We start from the raw sequence: 20,815 nt of genomic DNA, 5'->3' as shown, positions 1-20,815 counted from the left end.
TAAATCTTTACTGAGATAGCTCCTCTGACTCTGATGCTGAAAGAGATGACTGGCCTGCCTGCTCTTGGCGCTAACAGAATTGCATTGTTGGATGATTGAATAGCTTCATTATGAAAAACTTTACTCTCTAAATTGAATGTTGACTAACTATGACATGTGGACCAAATCCTGCCGGTTTTTGTGAAGTTTTATCGGAACACAGCCATGTTAATTTATTTACATATTGTTTATGGCTGCCTTGATACTACAATGGTAATGTTGAGTGGTTACCACAGAGATCATATGATCCTGAACGTCTAAAATGTTTGCTGTGGGCCTTTTAAGAAAAAGTGTCCTCTATATCTAAGTTTTTGGAGTTAGATCCTGTTTAAGTTCTGTTGGAGGTTTATGAGGTTAGCATTTTCATGTTTAATTTCCCATTCTACTTCATTTTAAGAAAGAATAAATGGTCATTTTGAATGTAAGTTTCTGGCTTTCTCATTATGAGTATGGATAATACCACCTTGCAGTGTTGCTGTGAGGATAAGTGAAAAAATGTACATAGAATGCTTAGTTAAGTGCCTGGCACCCAGAAGGAATTCAAGCAATGGGGAGATGCAATCAGGGAAAGTCTTGGTGTCTGGGTGATTTAAGATGGTATGTTTTTATAGGTTCCGATTTATCCATAAGGCTAGCAGTGGAGGCCTAGTTTATCCGGCATCTTAATATGACTTTGCTGTCTAATGTCCCTTTATCCTGTTCTTCCTCAGTCCTTAATCCCTTTGCCCCTCTCTTTCTCTTTCCTCTCTTTCTCTTTTTCCCCCTGATCTTTATATTTTCCTCCCTTTGTTTCCTTTTTGATATATACAAGCATTGGTACTAAATTTAGGTTAGTCTCTTAGAGTATGTAGAGAACCTAATATGTAGAATATTGTCAGTTACTGTTATTTCTATTCTCTAGGAATCAGAAGAACTTGAAAATCTTGTAATTTCCCCCTCCTTAATTTTTACATAACGTATATTGGTTGCAATCTAGGCATATGTAAAACCTACTCTTACCAGAGCAAATGTTAAGGGAGATCTTCAGGTTTTTTTTTGACCATTGTGCCAAGAGTTCATCTTTAGCAAGCTTGGTTTTCTTCTAGAAGCAGGATAGATGATAGATCTTTCCTAGCATTTTGAAGGAAACTTGAAAACCTAGTGATGATAAAATTGACCCTAGCAATCTTATATTTGTTAGAACACTTAGTTATGTTCTTGTTTCATGTAAACATAAACTTAAAAAGCTGTTATTTTACTTGACAGGTATTGTTAGAAGATCAATTTGAAACTTAGGACCTAACCCCCTTCATGTTATTGTAAAATCAGCATTGATATAAATAAGAGAACAAGGAAAGAGAATCTTAAAATAGCTTTTGTTTTTATTGGTATTTATTATTATTTAGTGGTAGTTTTTAGTTCTTGTAGGTGTCATAAAAATACAGAAAAGAGATAAAATTCTAGGATGATAGTTATAGCATTAGCAGAACTTTATATAATAGAAGTAACAATTAGCCATATTTCTAGATTTAGGTCCCCTCATTTGAAAATCTTGTTATCCATAGTAAATTTAATTGTTTTAATTTAGCTAAATTCTTCTGTCTGTGGTTTAAAAAATAGTTAAATTGGTCAAACTTCTTATTGACTGTTCCTCCCTTCTTAAATCTAATACCTAAATGCATTAAGCTTAAATTTTATATATCACCATTCTATTAAAAATCAAGTATCCTTCGTATTTTCTCATTTATTTTACATAAAGCTGAGATTTTCACAGAGGCAGATATTAATCCCATTTTTTTCCTCTGAGGTCACTGAGTCATACAGAGATATTATATATATATATTTAAACTGCAGTTTTAGTCAGTATAAAGTTGGAAACACAAATGTTAGATTTACCTTATTTTGTATATTCATAGGAACCAGATAACAATTTTAAAAGTTTTTTTTTTTTGTCTAGAAATAGGTAACATGGAAGAGGAGTGATTGCTTCAGTTTTTCAAAAAATTTTGTTGAAGGGTTGAGTTTTATTCTGCAGGATTTGAGGAGAGTAGTAGGAAACTTGTAAGACTTGATGAAACATAACTCTAAGACATATTGTGTTAGCGTTCTGTTTACTTGTAGATGAGCAAAACCAATAACAGATTGATTTCATCTATCAAAGGAGAAAGAAGAGAGGGGGAGGAGAAAAAAAGAGACATATTTTTTAATAGTGAATTTTGTTTTCCTTTCCTTGGCTAAGCTGCTGATTAATTGATAGCCAGCAAAGAGCCCAGACAGGGTATCCTGTCCTTCAGCAGCTGGATGCATCATCAGAGAAAACAGTTTTAGTTGTTTCTGAATCCTCTAGAAGACGTTTTGTATTTAATTGTGACTTGCATATAAGAGGTTGTCTCTGTGTTAGGTGTGCCAGTATCTTTGTTAGCGCTTCCATCTCATTTATGCCAGATCTGCATCAGAATTTCTCACTTGCTTTATTATGGCCCTGTTTCCATGATCTTTTTTTATTTTGTCTTCTTTGGTGTGTTAGACAGGCTTTCCAAAAGTTAATGTTGTGTCTTTGGGGTTTTGCTTGCCATCACAAGTCATTATTTTAAAATTGTTCGCATGTAATTTGTTCTCAAACTCATGTTCAGATCAAAAAGGTCTTAGTCTGCTTGAGACTATATGGGAGATCTGAACTACAATATGTAAAGCATATAGGGTGGATTTCTTTAGTCAGGTATCTGGATGATATTAGTAAATCATAAAAAGTGTTGACCCTAAGCAATTTATGCTCTTTTACTTCACTGTTGCTTTGGAAGTTTAGGTTATGATTTGTAATATTTTGCCAATTTTATTTTCTGTAGTCAGATTACTGTTGCTATGTGCTTCACCTTTGAGAAGAGTGGGAACAATCTTATGGTAAAGTGTTTTTGTTTTGTTTTATATTTTTATTTATTTTTTTACAGTCCAAGGCCATTGGTTTGCTAGATGTGGATGTGTATGGACCTTCAGTTCCAAAGATGATGAATCTGAAAGGAAATCCGGAATTATCACAGAGTAAGTAAAGAAGAGATTAATATTATTATAATAGTTGCACTTTTATTAATACTTACTGGGTGTCAGACCTTATGCTAGATGCAATATATACTTTATACACAATGTAGTGTAAGTCTTCACTTAAGTTAATAGATTCTTGGGAACTGTGACTTTAAGTGAATGATATGTTAATTGATTTAAACAAGAGTTAAGTTCCTATGGCATATTTCTGGTCACAAAAACTTCACCAAACTTCTAAATAAAGACCCAAAACACTTGTAATATTAAACAAAGAAATAAATTTGGGTTGTAAATACATTTAAGAAAGATTAATAAAAACAATATAATTATTTACACAATTTTTAGTGAATCAGTGAGTGAAAGCAGTCATAGTGGTGGTGGGTTAAATCAAGGAATAGTGTTTGCAAAGTGAAAATTATAAGGAGCATCTCCTACCATCATGCAGTTCAAGAATAACCAATATGGCAGATCATTGAGCATTTTCTTACTGCATCATTTATTGTGCTTTTGTATAATTATCATATACTTTACTGGTTTTTTTTTTTTTTTTTTTTTTTTTTTGAGACGGAGTCCCACCCTGCTGCCCAGGCTGGAGTGCAGTTGTATGATCTCGGCTCACTGCAACCTCTGCCTGCAGGGTTCAAGTGATTCTCCTGCCTCAGCCTCCCAAGTAGTTGGGACTACAGGTGCATGCCACCACGCCCAACTAATTTTTGTATTTTTAGTAGAGATGGGGTTTCACCCTGTTGGTCATGCTGGTCTTGAACTCCTGACCTCAGGTGATCCACCCACCTCACCCTCCCAAAGTGCTGGGATTACAGATGTGAGCTACCACACCTGGCCCACTAATTTTTATCTGGCAATCATTTGTATCTATTCATTCATCTTCCAACCCGCTTATTCTGGTTCAGGGTTGGGGGTGGCTGGAGCTATCCTGGCAGCTCAGGGCACAATGCAGGAATCATCCCTGGACAGGAGGCCATTCCATTGCAGGGTACACTCACACACCCACACTCATTCAGACTGGGACCATATAGACAACGCCAGTTCATCTAATGTGCATAGCTTTGGGATGTGGAAGGAAACCACAGTACCCAGAGAATACCCACGTAGACCTGGGGAGAACATGCAAACTCGACACAAGACTGTGGTCATGGCTGGAAATTGTTTTTTTTCTTTATTATTGTTACAACAAACTGATGTTGAAAGAAAACAATTTTATTGGAGGACCTGCTGTATAGTGATTCAGAAAACAGACATGGAAGACTATACTTTCAGGAATCACTTCTATAATTCGCTACTAGAGAAGTTTCTCTGAACATGTAGAGCACCGAATTTTAATAAAATAAAATAAAAAAAAGTATATATATAAAAAGACATCAGACATGGTACTAGACTGTCTGGGTTTGATTCTCAGCTCTATCCATTTACTAGCTGTATGACCTGAGTAAATTATTTTAATCTCTTTGTGCCTCAGACCCCCATATGTAAAATAGTTGCAACTACTGTGAGGAATAATATAATGCATTTAGCAGAGTTCCTGGAACATACTAAGTGATCAGAAATGCTAGATCGTCATTATTGTCTATATTAAATGTGTGGATATATGGGATTATTTGAATAGAAAATATATTTGTGTTTAGAAGAGATAAAAATTATTTTCTCTAATCAGATTTCTTGGTCAGATTTGTTTTAAAGTGATGAAAAAAAAACCCCAAAACATCTTCTTTCCCCACCTCTTTACTAGAAAGAATTTTTTAATACCTCTTTAATATTTACTGCTGTTGTCATTGCATTTTAAAAATAAAGCTATCAAAAGCTTTAAGAACAAGGAAATGTTATTATCAAAAAATGAATTAGCTTGGCTTAGTGGCTCACATGACTGTAATCCCAGCACTTTGGGAGACTGAGCTGGGAGGATTGCTTGAGCCTGGGAGTCCAAGACATGCCTGGGCAATATAGTGAGACAAAAATAAAAAAATTAGCTGGGCATGGTGGTTCACACCTGTAGTCCCTGATACTCATGGGACTGTGGTAAGAGGATCACTTGAGCCCAGGAAGTCAAGGCTGCAGTAGACCATGACTGCACCACTGTACTCCAGCCTGGATGACAAAGCAAGATCCTATCTCAAAAAAAAAAAAAAAAAAAAAAAAAAAAGAAAACGGAATTGGAAAAACTGATGTTTTTTTAAAAGAATGGTTTTATGGGAAATTGGTTTATTGATTTGTAATTATAATGACTATTAAATTGAATGATTTCTTTATGTTTCTTATCGGGCTTTTTATTTTCCATTGTTCTAGAGAAAATGACTATATTTACTGCTGGGTATTTGTTGAATTATCTCTGTAGGTAATAGAAGTATTATTTTTGTTGTCATTAAAAGTTAATTCAGTATTGCTTACCATTTCAGAGGCTTTTGTTTGTGGTTTAGTTGTTGGAGCCAATTATAATGTTAAGTTTTGGATAATTCTTTATGACACAGTAAAGATTATCCCTAACATTTTGAAGAAAACTTACAGATTTTAGTGATGTTAACATTGACCCTAGCTGTAGTATATTGCAAGTACCCGCTTAATTATTTTCTTGTTTGATGAAACATAAACTTAAAAAGCTGTTATTCTGGTTTCTTTTTTCTTAACTTTTTAGTGGAATACATACTTAGTTTGCAAATATATGACATGAGCCAAGGTGTCAAGCTTTCACAAAGAAGGAGTAATGAATTTGCATACTTTAAATGATAAATTCGTTATGTTTGTCTCTTGATTAAAGTAATATGAAAACTAGTACTTGCAGAACATGAGGAATGGCAAAATGGAGCCCACAGTGTCATTCTTTTCTTAAGTAGTCTGCTTGGTATATGCCAACATAAATACTCGAAGTCAACTTTAATTTCTTTCTTCTCATTTTACTGAAGCTGTAATCTTAAATTTGATGTTTGCAAATTGGCTGCCAGTAAATAGGCTTTCGGGTAAAAATGAGGTACTAGAAATCTTGGAAAGGCTGAAAAAAGAAAAAGACAAAAAAAAAAAAAACAACCAAAAAACCAAACCATTTCTTTTTGACAAGCTGATCTTAAGTCCCCCAAGAAATAAACTGAATGATTAAGGCGTTCACTTAAAAGAATGTAGAATCTTGAAAACCCAACTTATAAATTATTTTTGAATCTTAGAAAAACCTGCCACCATTCTACTAATTGGCATCATTCTGACATTTCTACATTTTTCATGTTAATTTATCCTATTCTGTTCTCTATTACAGAAGACACAATACAATACAAAATTACCTAATTAACAATAAAGAAAAACTATGAAAGACTTGTTTTCAGCAGTTCAGGTTTTGGGCAGATAGACCAGTGAATGGAATCCCACCTTTATAGGTGTTCCTCTGTTCTTAGACTCAGCTGGACAGCCTTGCAAGCAGTGGAGTTTCAGAATTACCTTTCTCCTTATTATTTAAATAGATGTATAGCTGAATTGTCAATGTAGTTTTTGACAATTTGTTCATTTTAAAATGATATGTTCGGGTTGGCAGATCATACATTTATCTACATTCTCTTCATACCTTTTTTTGGGAGGGTGGAGGAAATTGTAGAAAAACAAAACATTTTGCATTTAAGTCATTTTAGCCTTCATTACCAAGAGAAATTTTCTGTTTGATTTTAAAAAAGTGAATTCAGTAATTGAAGAAGATTAAGTTTATAATAGTTTTGAGTTTCTTAAGCTGAGAATGTTTCTGTCAGATCAGATTAAAATGACAATAGTGATTTTTCTATGTTACCATGCAAAACTATGGTAATGGAAAATCTAGCCAGTTTGTGGAAAGGGCATTATGCAAAAACATCAACAGGCTTACATTATAATGACTGAAGATGACCAGTTACTTTGGGAAGCTAATGGGATTTAGAATAAAACCTAAGCATCCTTGGAGAAACTAGCATCTAAGCATGAATATAACCTTCTTTAAAAAAAGAACAAATACCAATTTTTTTCCTCCATTTTAACTTTCCAGATAGTGTCAAATTCAGATTTCATAGTATAGTATAGCCAAATTATAGTCGTAGAAATTATTGTAGGTTTTCAATTGAAATGGCAAATGAATATTAAACGGTTGTTGCACAAGAGCGATAACACATCTTTCTCTTAGTAGATATTAATAGAAATATCTGCTTTGTTTCATAGTTTTGTGATGAAAAATCACTTTCAGAATACTGATGAATTTATTACTACTTAGTTTTACTGAAGAGTCTTTAAATGTAATGAGCTAATAAGGTAGAAAATTTCAAGACCTGTGGAAAGAGTTTACTAAAATGGACATGTTAAGTATTTTATTGAGGATGACATAGTGTTTATTAGTGATTCTGAGTAGGATCCACTTGTCTTTTCTATTGTGGCATAGTAGTTTTGCACTCATGGCACAGTTTTCTGCTCTATTTGTTTAAAGTTAGTAAACTTTTTTCGAGTTTAGGAATGAATGTGTATGCAGGCTTGTGAGACAGAGAAGTGTGGAAAATCAGCTTCGGCAAATGACCTTTTATAATCTCTGGTAACAACTACAAAGAAGGCACTAAGATCTTTCCTCCCTCCCTCCCTCCCTTCCTCCCTCCCTCCCTCCCTTCCTTCCTTCCTTCCTTCTCCTCTTTCTTCTTCTCTTCTTTTTTCCTTCCTCCTCTTCCTCCTGCCTTCTCCCTCCTCCCTTCTCCCTCCTTGTCTCCTACCTTCTCCCTCCTCCTCATCTACTCCCTTCACCCTCCTCCCTTCTCCCTCCTCATCTCCTTCTCCCTCCTCTCTTCTCCCTCCTCCCTCCTCCTCTCCTCTTCCCTTCTCTCTCCTCCTCCCCTCCTCCCTCCTTCTCCCCTCCTCCCTCCTCCTCTCATCCTCCCTCCTTCTCTCCTCCTCCCTCCTCCTCTCATCCTCCCTCCTTCTCTCCTCCTCCCTTCTCCCTCCTCCTCCCCTCCTCCCTCCTCCTGTCCTTCTCCCTTCTCCCTCCTCCTCCCCTCCTCCCTCCTCCTCTCCTCCTCCCTTCTTCCTCCCCCTGTTCTCTTCCCTTCTCCCTCCCTGTCTTCACCTTCGGTCTCTCTCCTCCTCTCCTCTTCCCTTCCTCCTCCTCCTCCTCTCCTCCCTTCTCCCTCCTCCTCTTCTCCTCCCTTTTCCTTCCTCTTCTCCTCCCTCCTCCCTTCTCCCTTCTTCTTCCTCCTTCTTCTCCCTCCTCCTCCTCCCTTCTTCTTCTTTCTTTTTCTTTTTCTTTTTTTTTTTTTTTTTTGAGACAGAGTATCACTCTGTTGCCCAGGCTGGAGTAAAGTGGTGCCATCATAACTCACTGCAGCCTCAAACTCCTGGGCTTGAGTGATCGTCCCACCTCAGCCTCCCGAGTAGTTGGGACCATAGGCATGTGCCACCATACTGGCGAATTTTTAATTTTTTGTAGAAATGGGGTCTCGCTATGTTGCCCAGGCTGGTCTTGAGCTCCTGCACTCAAGCAATCCTCCTGCTTTGGCCACCCAAAGTGCTGCGATTACAGGGCTGAGCCACCATAACCTGGCCTGGAACAGAGATTTCTTAAAGGTAACTTCAGTGCTTAAAGAATGAGAGTAAACTCATTGTGATTCCTGAAGTCACTCTGTTGTTTCCTTCCAGATCTGGGGGTGTTGCTGAAGTTGTTAACATGCAAGATCACATTCCTATCCAAAGCATGGAGTTCCCAGTGGGTGTCACAGCTATTTGCTGCTCAGCTTGTGGGTGTTAGCCCACCAGGTTAGGGTGGTTCTGGGGATGCTCCCCAGATACTTCCAATTTTAAGATGACTAGTACAGTAGCCTCATGGGCCACAGAGGGCAGGGCATATTGTTGGCTCTTTGGGGTATCACAGATATGTGGACTGCAGGAGGCTCCCCCAGCTGGTCTTAATGCTTGTGAGGACTGCAGGAGACCACAGTGGTGAGGTCTGTAGGTGTCCAAGGTTTTGATGGGGGTTGTTGGAATATTCTTGCTTACCTCTTCACTACAGGGAAAAATTCTTCCTGATTCCCGGCTGATCCTGGTTGCCGGGATAGGGTTGTGGAGTTGGTGTATCCAAATGTAGTTATTTGTTTGTTGTTCTGGCTGTCTTTGTGAGGAGGATGAGTGCCAGGGGCTTAGTCAGCTGTCTTGCTAACATCACTCTATCTTGTTCTTTAAAGGGGCAATCATTACAGAAATGGAAGAAAAAAGAATAGTGATATTTCACTGGAAAACTTGGCTATTCACCTTCTCTAATTTCAGTTTAGAAACTTAAATAGCTGGCCGGGCATGGTGGCTCACACCTGTAATCCTAGCACTTTGTGAGGTCAAGCAGGGCAGATTGCCTGAGCTCAGGAGTTCAAGACCAGCCTGGGCAACATGGTGAAACCCCGTCTCTACAGAAATACAAAAAAAATTAGCTGGGCATGGCAGTGTGCGCCTGTAGTCCCAGCTAGTCGGGAGGCTGAGGCAGGAAAATTGCTTGAACCTGGGAGGTGGAGGTTGCAGTGAGCTGAGATCACGCCACTGTATTCCAGCCTGGGTGACAGAGTGAGACTCCATCTCAAAAAACAACAACAACAACAACAACAAAACACCAGGGACCAGTGCTGGTATGTGACCTTTCAAACAAAGAATTCAAAATAGCTATGTGAGGAAACTCAAAGAAAATCAAGATAACAAAAAGAAAGAATTCAGAATTCTATTAGATAAATTTAAGAAAGAGATTGAAATAATTAAAAAGATTCAAGCTGAAATTCTTGAGCTGAAAAATGTAGTTGGCATACTGAAGAATGCATCAGTCTTTTAATAGAATTGATCAAGCAGAAGAAAGAATTAGTGAGCTTGAAGACAGACTATTTGAAAATATACAGTCAGAGGAGACAAAAGAAAAAATTATAAAAAACAGTGAAGCACAACAACAGGATCTAGGAAGTAGCCTCAAAAGGGTAAATCTAAGGGTTATTGGCCTTAAAGAAGAGGGAAGAGAAAGAGCTGGAGGTAGAAAGTTCATTCAAAGGATAACAACAGATCACTTCTAAAACCTGGAGAAAGATATCAATATCCAAAAGAACAATAAGGTTATAAAACGTGAAACAGATTTAACCCAAAGAAAACTGCCCCAAGGCATTTAATAATCAAACTCCCAAAGATCAAGGATAAAGAAACAATCCTAAAAGCAGCAAGAGAAAAGAAATAAATGATATACAATGAAGCTCCATTACCTCTGGCAGCAGACTTTTCAGTGGAAACCTTACAGGCCAAGAGAGAGTGGCATGACATATTTAAAGTGCTGACGGAAAACACTTTTACCCTAACATAGTATATCTGGTGAAAATATCCTTCAAGCATCAAGAAGAAATAAAGACTTTCCCAGACAAACCAAAGCTGAGGGATTTTTAACACTAGACTTGAGCTACAGGAGATGTTAAAGGGAATACTTCATCAGAAGGAAAAGGACACAGGCTGAGCGTGGTGGCTCACCGCTGTAATCCCAGCACTTTGGGAGGCCAAGGCGGGCAGATCACCTGAGGTCAGGATTTCGAGACGAGCCTGGCCAACATGGTGAAACCCTGTCTCTACTAAACATACAAAAATTATCTGGGCATGGTGGCTGGTGCCTGTACTCCTAGCTACTTTGGAGGCTGAGGCAGGAGACTCACTTGAACCCAGCAGGCGGAGGTTGCAGTGAGCCGAGATCATGCCACTGCACTCCAGTCTGGGTGACAGAGTGAGACTGTCTCAAAAAAAAAAAAAAAAAAAAAAAAAAAAGAAAAGGACATGAATGAGCAGTAGGTAATCACCTGAAAGTGCAAAACTCACTTGTAATAGTAAGTACACAGGGAAAAAGAAAGAAAGATTATTGTAACATACAATTGTGGTGTGTAATCTACTCTTATCCTAACTAGAAAGACTTAGAATCTAATGCTGCCACTGATCTGACAGGAGGCAGAACTCAGGCAGTAATGTTCCCTTGCCTACTGCTCACCTCCTGCTGTGTGGTCCAGTTTCTAACAGGCCACAGACTGGTACTGGTTATATAATAAGATATAATTGCAAGCCTCATGGTAACCTCAAACCAAAAAACATTCAGTGAATGCACAACAAATAAAAAGCAAGAAAGTAAATTATATTACCAGAGAAAATCAGCTTCACTTAAGACAGGAAGGAAAGAAGGAAGAGAAGACCAGAAAACAACCAGAAAACAAGTAACAATATGGCAGGAGTAAGTCCTTATTTATCAGTAATGATAATGTACTAAACTCTCCAATCAAAAGATGGAATGGCTGAATAGATAAAAAAAAAAAAGACCCATTGATTTGTAGCCTGCAAGAAATACATTTCACTTATAAAAACACACAGAGACTGAAAATAAAGGGATATAAAAGATATTCCATGCCAATGGAAACCAAAAAAGAGCAGGAGTTACTATACTTACATCAGACAAAATAGATTTTAAGACAGAAATCTATAAGAAGAGACAAAGAAGGTCACTATATAATGGTAAAGGGTCAATTCAGCAAGAGGATATAACAATTTTAAATATATATGCACCCAACAGTGGAGCACCCAGATATATAAAGCAAATATTATCAGAGCTAAAGAAAGAGATAAGGCTCAATACAATAATACCTGGAGACTTCAATACCCCGCTGGCAGCATTGAACGAATCTTCCAGATGGAAAATCAACAAAGAAACATCAGACTTTATCTGCACTATAGACATAATGGATCTAATAGATGTTTACAGAGCATTTCATCCAACGAATGCAGAATACACATTCTTTTCCTCAGCACATGGCTCATTCTTAAGTATATATCACATGTTAGGTCACAAAACAAGTCTTAAAACATTAAAAAAATGGAAATAATATCAAGCACCATCTCTGACCACAATGGAATAAAACTAGAAATCAATAACAAGAATTTTGGAAGCTGTAACAATCTACTGATGCATCTTAAAGAATTAGAAAAGCAAGAGCAAACTACACCCAAAATTAGTAGAAGAAAAGACATAATAAAGATCAGAGAAGAAGTAAATGAAATTGAAATGAAGAAAATAATACAAAAGATCAATGAAACAACAAGTTGCTTTTTAAAAAGATAGACAGAGTTGACAAATGTTCCAGGAAGTCAGGGACCCCAAATGGAGGGACCGGTTGAAGCCGTGGCAGAAGAACATAAATTGTGAAGATTTCATGGACATTTATTAGTTCCCCAAATCAATACTTTTATAATTCTTACGCCTGTCTTTACTGCAGTCTCTGAACATAAATTGTGATAATTTCATGGACATTTATCACTTCCCCAGTCAATACTCTTGTGATTTCCTATGCCTGTCTTTAATCTCTTAATCCCGTCATCTTTGTAAGCTGAGGATGTGTGTTGCCTTAGGACCCTGTGATAATGCATTAACTGCACAAATTGTTGGTAAAGCATGTGTGATTAAGCTATATGAAATCTGGGCACCTTGAAAAAAGAACAGGATAACAGCAATGTTCAGGGAACAAGGGAGATAATCATTAAGTCTGAGTGCCTGAGAGGTGGGCTGAACAGAACCATATTTCTCTTCTTTCAAAAGCAAATAGGAGAAATATTGTTGAATTATTTTTCTCAATAAGGAACAGCCCTGAGAAAGAGAATGTGTTCCTAGGGGTAGGTCTCTAAAATGGCCGCTCTGGGAATGTCTGTCTTTTATGGTTGCAGGTAAGGGATGAAATAAGCCCTGGTCTCCCTTAGCACTCCCAGGCCTATTAGGATGAGGAAATTCCTGCCTAGTAAATTTTAGTCAGACTGGTTGTCTGCTCTCAAACCCTGTCTCCTGATAAGTTGTTATCAATGACAATGTGTGCCGGAAACTTCATTAGCAATTTTAATTTCACCCTGGTCCTGTGATCTCGCTCTGCCTCCATTTACCTTTTAATATTTTATTACCTTGTGAAGCATATGATCTCTGACCCACACCCTATTCATACACACCCTCCCCTTTGAAAATCACTAATAAAAACTTGCTGGTTTTGTGGCTTGAGGGGCACCACAGAATCTGCCGACATGTGATGTCTCCCCCAGACACCCAGCTTTAAAATTTCGCTCTTTTGTGCTCTTTCCCTTTATTTCTCAGACCGGCTGACACTTAGGGAATTAGAAAAGAACCAAAAGAACCTGCATGAAATAACACTGAATTATCGGGGGCTGGGTTCTCCCGATAGACAAACCTTTAGCCAGGCTAAGAAAAAAAGAAAGAAGATTAAAAATAAACAAAATCAGAAATGAAAAAGGAGATATTACAACTGATACTGCAGAAATTCAAAGCATCATTAGTGGCTACTATGAGTAAGTTTTTGCCAATAAATTGGAAAATCTAGAAGAAATGGATAAATTCATATACACATACAACCTACCAAGATTGAGTTAGGAAGAAATCCAAAACTTAAACAGACCAACAATAAGTAATAAGATCAATGCTGTAATAAAAAGTCTCCCAGTAAAGAAAATCCATGACCCAATGACTTCACTGCTGAATTCTACCAAATATTTAAAGAACCAATACCAATCCTACTCAAACTGTTGCAGAAAGCAGAAGAGGAGGGAATATTGCCAAACTCATTCTGTGGGGCCAGTATTACCCTGATATCAAAACCAGAGAAAGATACATCAAAAAAAGAAAACTGCAGGCCACCTTCTCTGATGAACACTGATGCATAAATCCTCAACAAAATACTAGCAAACCAAATTCAGTAATACATTAGACCATTCATCATGACCAAGTGGGATTTATCCCTGGGATGAAAGGATGGTTCAGTGCATGCAAATCAATTAATGTGATGCAGTATATCAACAGAATGAAGGACTAAAACCATATGATCATTTCACTTGATGGTGAAAAAGCATTTTATAAAATTCAACATCCCTTCATGATAAAAACCCTCAAAAAACTGGGTGTAGAAGGAACATACCTCGACATAATAAAAGGCATATATGACAGACCCTCAGCTAGCATCATAATGAATGGAGAAAAACTGAAAGCCTTCCTTGTAATATCTGGAACATGACAAGGATGCCCATGTTCACCGCTGTTATTCAACATAGTACTGGAGGTCGTAGCTAGAGCAATCAGATAAGAGAATGAAATAAGGGGCATCCAAATTGGAAGGGAAGGTGTCAAATTATTCTTGTTTGCAGTTGCTTTAATGTTATATTTGGAAAAACCTAAAGACTCCACAGAAAAACTGTTACAACTGACAAACAAGTTCAGTAAAGCTGCAGGATACAAAATCTACATACAGAAATTGGTATCATTTTTATACGCCAATAGTGAACAATCTGAAAAAGAAAGAAAAATGTAATCCCATTTATAATAGCCACACATAAAATTAAATACTTAGGAATTAACCAAAAAAGCAAAATGTCTATAATGAAAACTATAAAACACTGATGCAAATAACTGAATGGGACACACACAAAATGGAAAGATTTTCCATGTTTGTGGATTAGAAGAATCAATATTGTTAAATTGTCCATGCTATTCAAAGCAGTCTACAGATTCAGTGCAATCCTTATCAAAATACCAATATCATTCTTCATGGAAATAGAAAAACAATTCTAATATTTGTATGGAACCACACAAGACCCAGAATAGCCAAAGCTATTCTAAGCAAAAAGAACAAAACCGGAGAGATCACATTACCTAACTTCAAATTATACTGCAGAGCTGTAGTAACCAAAACAGGATGGTACTGGCATAAAAGCAGACACACAGACCAATAAAGAACCCAGAAACAAATATACACACCTACAGTGAATTCATTTTTGACAAAGCTTCCAAGAGCATACATTGGGGGAAAAGACAGTCTCTTTAATAAATTGTTCTGGGAAAACTGAATATTTATATGCAAAATAATGAAACTAGACCCCTATCTCTCACCATATGCAAAAATCAAATAAAAATGGATTAAAAACTTTGAGATCTCCAACTGTGAAGTTACTAAAAGAAAACATTGGGAAAGATCTCCAGGATGTTGGCTTCAGCAAATATTTCTTGAGCGATACCCAACCAGCACAGGCAACTAAAGCAAAAATGGGCAAATGGGATCCAACATCAAGTTAAAAACCTGCTGCAGAGCAAAGGAAACAATCAACAAAGTAAAGAGACAACCCCCAAAATGAGACAAAATATTTGCAAACTACATATCTGACAAGACGTTAATAATAAATATATTACTTTGTACATTAATTTTAATGGCAAAAACCGAAATTACTTTTGCACCAACCTGATATAAGGAGCTCAGACAAATCTGTAGGAAAACAATCTAATAATCTGATAAGAAATGGACAAAAGATTTGAATAGGCATTTCTCAAAAGACATGCAAATAGCAAACAGGCATATGAAAAGGTGCACTGGCTCACGGCTATAATCCCAGCACTTTGGGAGGCCAAGGCAGGCGGATCACGAGGTCAAGAGATAGAGACCATCTGGTCAACATGGTGAAACCCCATCTCTACTAAAAGTACAAAAATTACCCGGGCATAGTGGCGCATACCTGTAGTCCCAGCTACTCGGGAGGCTGAGGCAGGAGAATTGCTTGAACCCGGGAGGCGGAGGTTGCAGTGAGCCAAGATCGTGCCACTGCACTCCAGCCTGGCGACAGAGTGAGACTCCATCTCAGGAAAAATAAATAAATAAATAAATAAGGTGCTCAACATTATTGATCAGATAAATGCAAATCAAAACTCCAGTGAGATATCATCTCCCTTTAGTTAAAATGGCTTATATCCAAGAGACAGGCAATAACAAATGCAAGGATGTGAAGAAAAGGGAACCCTTGTATACCGTTGGTATACATAGTGGTTGTACCACTGTGGAGAACAGTTTGGAAGTTCCTCAAATAACAAAAAATAGAACTACCATATGACCTAGCAATCCCACTGTTGGGTATATACCCAAAAGGAGGGAAATTAGTATATCGAAGAGATGCTACACTCCCGTGTTTGTTGCTGCACTGTTCACAATAGCTAAGATTTGAAGGCAACCTAAGTGTCCATCAACAGGTGAATGGATACAGAAAATGTGGTACATATACACAATGGAGTACTAGTCAGCCATATTTGCAACAACATGGATGTTATTTGCAACAACATGGATAGCAGTTTCAATCTGACAGTTTGCAACAACATGGATGGAACTGGAGATCATTATGTTAAATGAAATAAGCCAGGCACAGAAGGATAAACATTGCATATTCTCACCTCTTTGTGGGATCTAAAAATCAAAACAATTGAACTCATGGACAGAGAGAGTAGAAGGATCATTACCGGAGGCTGGAAAGGGTAGTAGGGGAGTTAGGGGGACATGGGGATGGTTAATGGGTACAAAAAGATGGTTAGGAAGAATGAATAGACCTACTATTTGATAGCACAGCAAGGTAACTATAGTCCATAATAACTTATTGTAGATTTAAAAATAAAAGAGTGTAATTGGATTTTATTTTATTTTATTTTTTTTTTGAGACAGAGTCTTGCTCTGTCGCCCAGGCTGGAGTACAGTGGTGTGATCTCGGGTCACAGCAACCTCAGCCTTTTGGGTCCCCATTCAAGCAATTCTTCTGCCTCAGTCTCCTGAATAGCTGGGATTACAGGCATGCACCACCATGCCCAGCTAGTTTTGTATTTTTAGTAGAGATGGGCCATGTTGGCTAGGATGGTCTGGAACTCCTGACCTTGTGATCCTCCCATCTCAGCCTCCCAAAGTGCTGGGATTACAGGTGTCAGCCACTGCGCCTGGCCTAATTGGATTGTTTACAACACAAAGGATAAATGCTTGAGGGGATGGTACCCTATCTCCATGTTGTGATTATTGCACATCGTATGCCTATATCAAAACATCTCATGTACACCATAAATATACACCTACTATGTACCCACAAAAATTGAATATAAAAAAATTTTTAAAAGATGTCTTTGATAAAATATATATATATAGAGAAAGTAAAATGGCTTGTGTATGTTTGTATTCGTTTTATTCCATGTATCTGATAATATTTGATTTTTAAAATACATAATTTGGTAGTATCAAAGTCCAGAACTGAAATGTTGACTTCTTTTATGAATGGGGATTATGGGGGATATGTAATGCTGGTCAGTTTTAAGTACAGTAGTATTGTGGGGATTAGGACTCTAATAAAGGGGCTAAGTGTTAACTGATAATCATTTGGTTCTTCTGTAAGCCAGTTTTTTGGTTTCAGACAAATAAATGATTGTATAATACATTTAACACAGAAGCCTCACAATAGCAGGATTATTCTTACTGTCAGATTGAAACTGCTATTGTTGGGCAAGAATAGCAACCAAAGATTGAGATACCAGTTTTAATGATCAGAAAGTATAGAGTTTAGACAGCTCTGTTTGGATATATTAGTAAGTAGCATAGCCTTTGGAGGAACATTTAGGACTTTTTTCTTATAAATGTTTATCACAGATTCTGTGACTGAAAAGGGTGTGCACACATACACACACATACACAGACACATATACATGCATATATTTAAGTAAAACATATTTTTAATTTTTTTACATGCAACTTAACTAGCACTGGCTTGAAATAAAAATGGTTGCTCTTAAAAATTTATGGTTATTTTAAACCTAATGTTAAAATTTGCAGTTGGGTCAAAAGCAATACATTAAAGGAGACATTATTTCTGTTTATTTAGTAGACCTTTATGACTGTCTTTTGTGTAGTTAGTAGGCATGATAAATACTTGGTTATATGGTTATCAAATCAGATTTGGTCCTTCTCTGTGCACTTACAGTAGACATACTAGCTATTATAAGCATCAGTATATGCTGTAATAGAAATATAAGTGTTTTTTTTGTGTGTGTGTGAACCTAGAGATGGTAACTAAATGAAACTGGAGCTTTGAGATTTTTTGGAAGAGATGATTCTTGGGCTAAGCTTTGAAAAGTAGATAAGCCAGGAGTCTGTTGTAAGAAGGTATCGAGGATTGACAATGAGGATGGTGATATGGTTTGGCTCGGTGTCCCCACCCCAATCTCATGTTGAATTGTAATCCTCATGTGTTAAGGGATGGACCTGGTGGGAGGTGACTGGATCATGGGGGTGGTTTCTCACATGCTGTCCTCATAATAGTGAGTGAGTTCTCATAAAATCTGAGGGGTTTAAAAGTATGGCACTTCCCCTCTCTATCTCTCCTGCCACCATGTAAGACATGCCTTGCTTCCACTTTGCCTTCTACCGTGATTGTTAAGTTTTCTGAGGCGTCCCCAGCCATGCAGTACTGTGAGTCAATTAAACCTTTTATTATTATTATTATACGTTAAGTTCTGGGGTACATGTGCAGAATGTACAGGTTTGTTACATAGGTATATATGTGCCATGGTGGATTGCTGCACCCATCAACCTGTCATCTACATTAGGTATTTCTCCTAGTGCTATCCCTCCCCTAGCCCCTCACCCCTGACAGGCCCCAGTGTGTGATGTTCCCCTCCCTGTGTGCATGTGTTCTCATGGTTCAACTCCCACTTATGAGTGAGAACATACGGTGTTTGGTTTTCTGTTCCTGTGTTAGTTTGCTGAGAATGATGATTTTCAGTTTCATCCATGTTCCTGCAAAGGACGTGAACGCATCCTTTTTTATGGGTGCATGGTATTTCATGGTGTATATGTGCCACATTTTCTTTATCCAGTTCGTCATTGATGGACATTTGGATTGGTTCCAAGTCTTTGCTATTGTGAACAGTGCTGCAATAAACATATGTGTGCATGTGTCTTTATAGTAGAACGATTTATAATCATTTGGTTGTATACCCAGTAATGGGATTGCTGAGTCAAATGGTGTTTCTGGTTCTAATTCCTTGAGGAATCATCACACTGTCTTCCACAATGGTTGAACTAATTTACACTCCCAGCAACAGTGTAAAAGTGTTCCTATTTCTCCACATCCTCTCCAGCATCTGTTGTTTCCTGACTTTTTAATGATCACCATTCTAACTGGCATGAGATGGTATCTTATTGTGGTTTTAATTTGCTTTTCTCTAATGACCAGTAATGATGAGCATTTTTTCATGTGTTTGTTGGCCACATAAATGTCTTCTTTTGAGAAGTGTCTGTTCATATCCTTTGCCCACTTTTTGATGTTTTTTTTTCTTTTTGTTTAAGTTCTTTGTAGATTTTGCATATTAGCCGTTTGTCACATTGCAAACATTTTCTCCAATTCTGTAGGTTGCCTGTTCACTCTGATGATAGTTTCTTTTACTCTGCAGAAGCTCTTTAGTTTAATTAGATGCCATTTATCAATTTTGGCTTTTGTTGCCATTGCTTTTGGTGTTTAGTCATGAAGTCTTTGCCCATGCCTATGTCCTGAATGGTATTGCCTAGGTTTTCTTCTAGGGTTTTTATGGTTTTAGATCTTATGCTTAAGTCTTTAATCAATCTTGAGTTAAAAGGCGTAAGAAAAGGATCCAGTTTCAGCTTTCTGCATATGGCTAGCCAGTTTATTTATTTATTTATTTTAACACTGTTTATTAAATAGAGAATCCTTTCCCCATTGCTTGTTTTTGTCAGGTTTGTCAAAGATAAGATGGTTGTAGATGTGTGATGTTATTTCTGAGGCCTCTGTTCTGTTCCATTGGTGTATATATCTGTTTTGGTACCAGTACCAAGCTGTTTTGGTTGCTGTAGACTTGTAATATAGTTTGAAGTCAGTTTGCCTGATGCTTTCAGCTTTGTTCTTTTTTGCTTAGGATTGTCTTGTCTATGTGGGCTCTTTTTTGGTTCCATATGAAATGTAAAGTAGTTTTTTTCTAATTCTGTGAAGAAAGTCAATGGTAGCTTGATGGGAATAGCATTCAATTTATAAATTACTTTGGGCAGTATGGCCATTTTCACGATATTGTCTTCCTATCCATGAGCATGAAATTTTTTTTTTTTTCCGTTTGTTTGTGTCCTCTCTTACTTCCTTGAGCAGCGGTTTGTAGTTCTCTGTGAAGAGGTCCTTCACGTCCCTTGTAAGTTGTATTCCTAGGTATTTTATGTTCTTTGTAGCAATTGTGAATGGGAGTTCACTCATGATTTGGTTCTCTGTTTGTCTGTTATTGGTGTATAGGAATGCTTGTGATTTTTGCACATTGATTTTTTATCCTGAGACTTTGCTGAAGTTGCTTACCAGCTTAAAGAGATTTTGGGCTGAGACGATGGGGTTTTCTAAATACATAATCGTGTCATCTGCAAACAGAGACAGTTTGACTTCCTCTTTTCCTAATTGAATACCCTTTCTTTCTTTCTCTTGCCTGATTGCCCTGGCCAGAACTTCCAATACTATGTTGAATAGGAGTGGTGAGATAGGGCATCCTTGTCTTGTGTCAGTTTTCAAAGGGAATGCTTCCAGCTTTTGCCCATTCAATATGATATTGGCTATGGGTTTGTCATAAATAGCTCTTATTATTTTGAGATATGTTCCATCAATACCTAATTTATTGAGAGTTTTTAGCATGAAGGGCTGTTGAATTTTGTCAAAGGCCTTTTCTGCATCTATTGAGATAGTCTTGTGGTTTTTGTCATTGGTTCTGTTTATGTGATGGATTAAGTTTATTGATTTGCATATGTTGAACCAGCCTTGCATCCCAGGGGTGAAGCTGACTTGATCTTGGTTGATAAGTTTTTGATATGCTGCTGCATTCGGTTTGCCAATATTTTATTGAGGATTTTCACATTGACGTTCATCAGGGATATAAGCTTGAAATTTTCTT

General features: G+C 37.3%; 1 protein-coding gene across 10 annotated transcripts in view; it reads left to right on the top strand.

Annotated features, from left to right (window-relative positions):
* LOC105477943 (NUBP iron-sulfur cluster assembly factor, mitochondrial) overlaps nucleotides 1–20,815 on the top strand; it is a 483,889-nt gene that overhangs the window by 43,543 nt on the left and 419,531 nt on the right. For all 10 annotated transcript variants that reach the window (XM_071100355.1, XM_071100351.1, XM_071100354.1 and 7 more), the window contains exon 4: nucleotides 2,967–3,057. In XM_071100355.1, coding sequence (XP_070956456.1) covers nucleotides 2,967–3,057 — 91 coding nt within the window. The remainder of the gene's footprint in view (nucleotides 1–2,966; nucleotides 3,058–20,815) is intronic.

Source organism: Macaca nemestrina, chromosome 7, assembly GCF_043159975.1.
Source record: "Macaca nemestrina isolate mMacNem1 chromosome 7, mMacNem.hap1, whole genome shotgun sequence".
In the NCBI taxonomy this organism is placed as follows: Eukaryota; Metazoa; Chordata; class Mammalia; order Primates; family Cercopithecidae; genus Macaca; species Macaca nemestrina.
The sequence above is the reverse complement of the archived record's forward strand: the minus strand, read 5'-3'. Positions and strand labels throughout refer to the sequence as shown.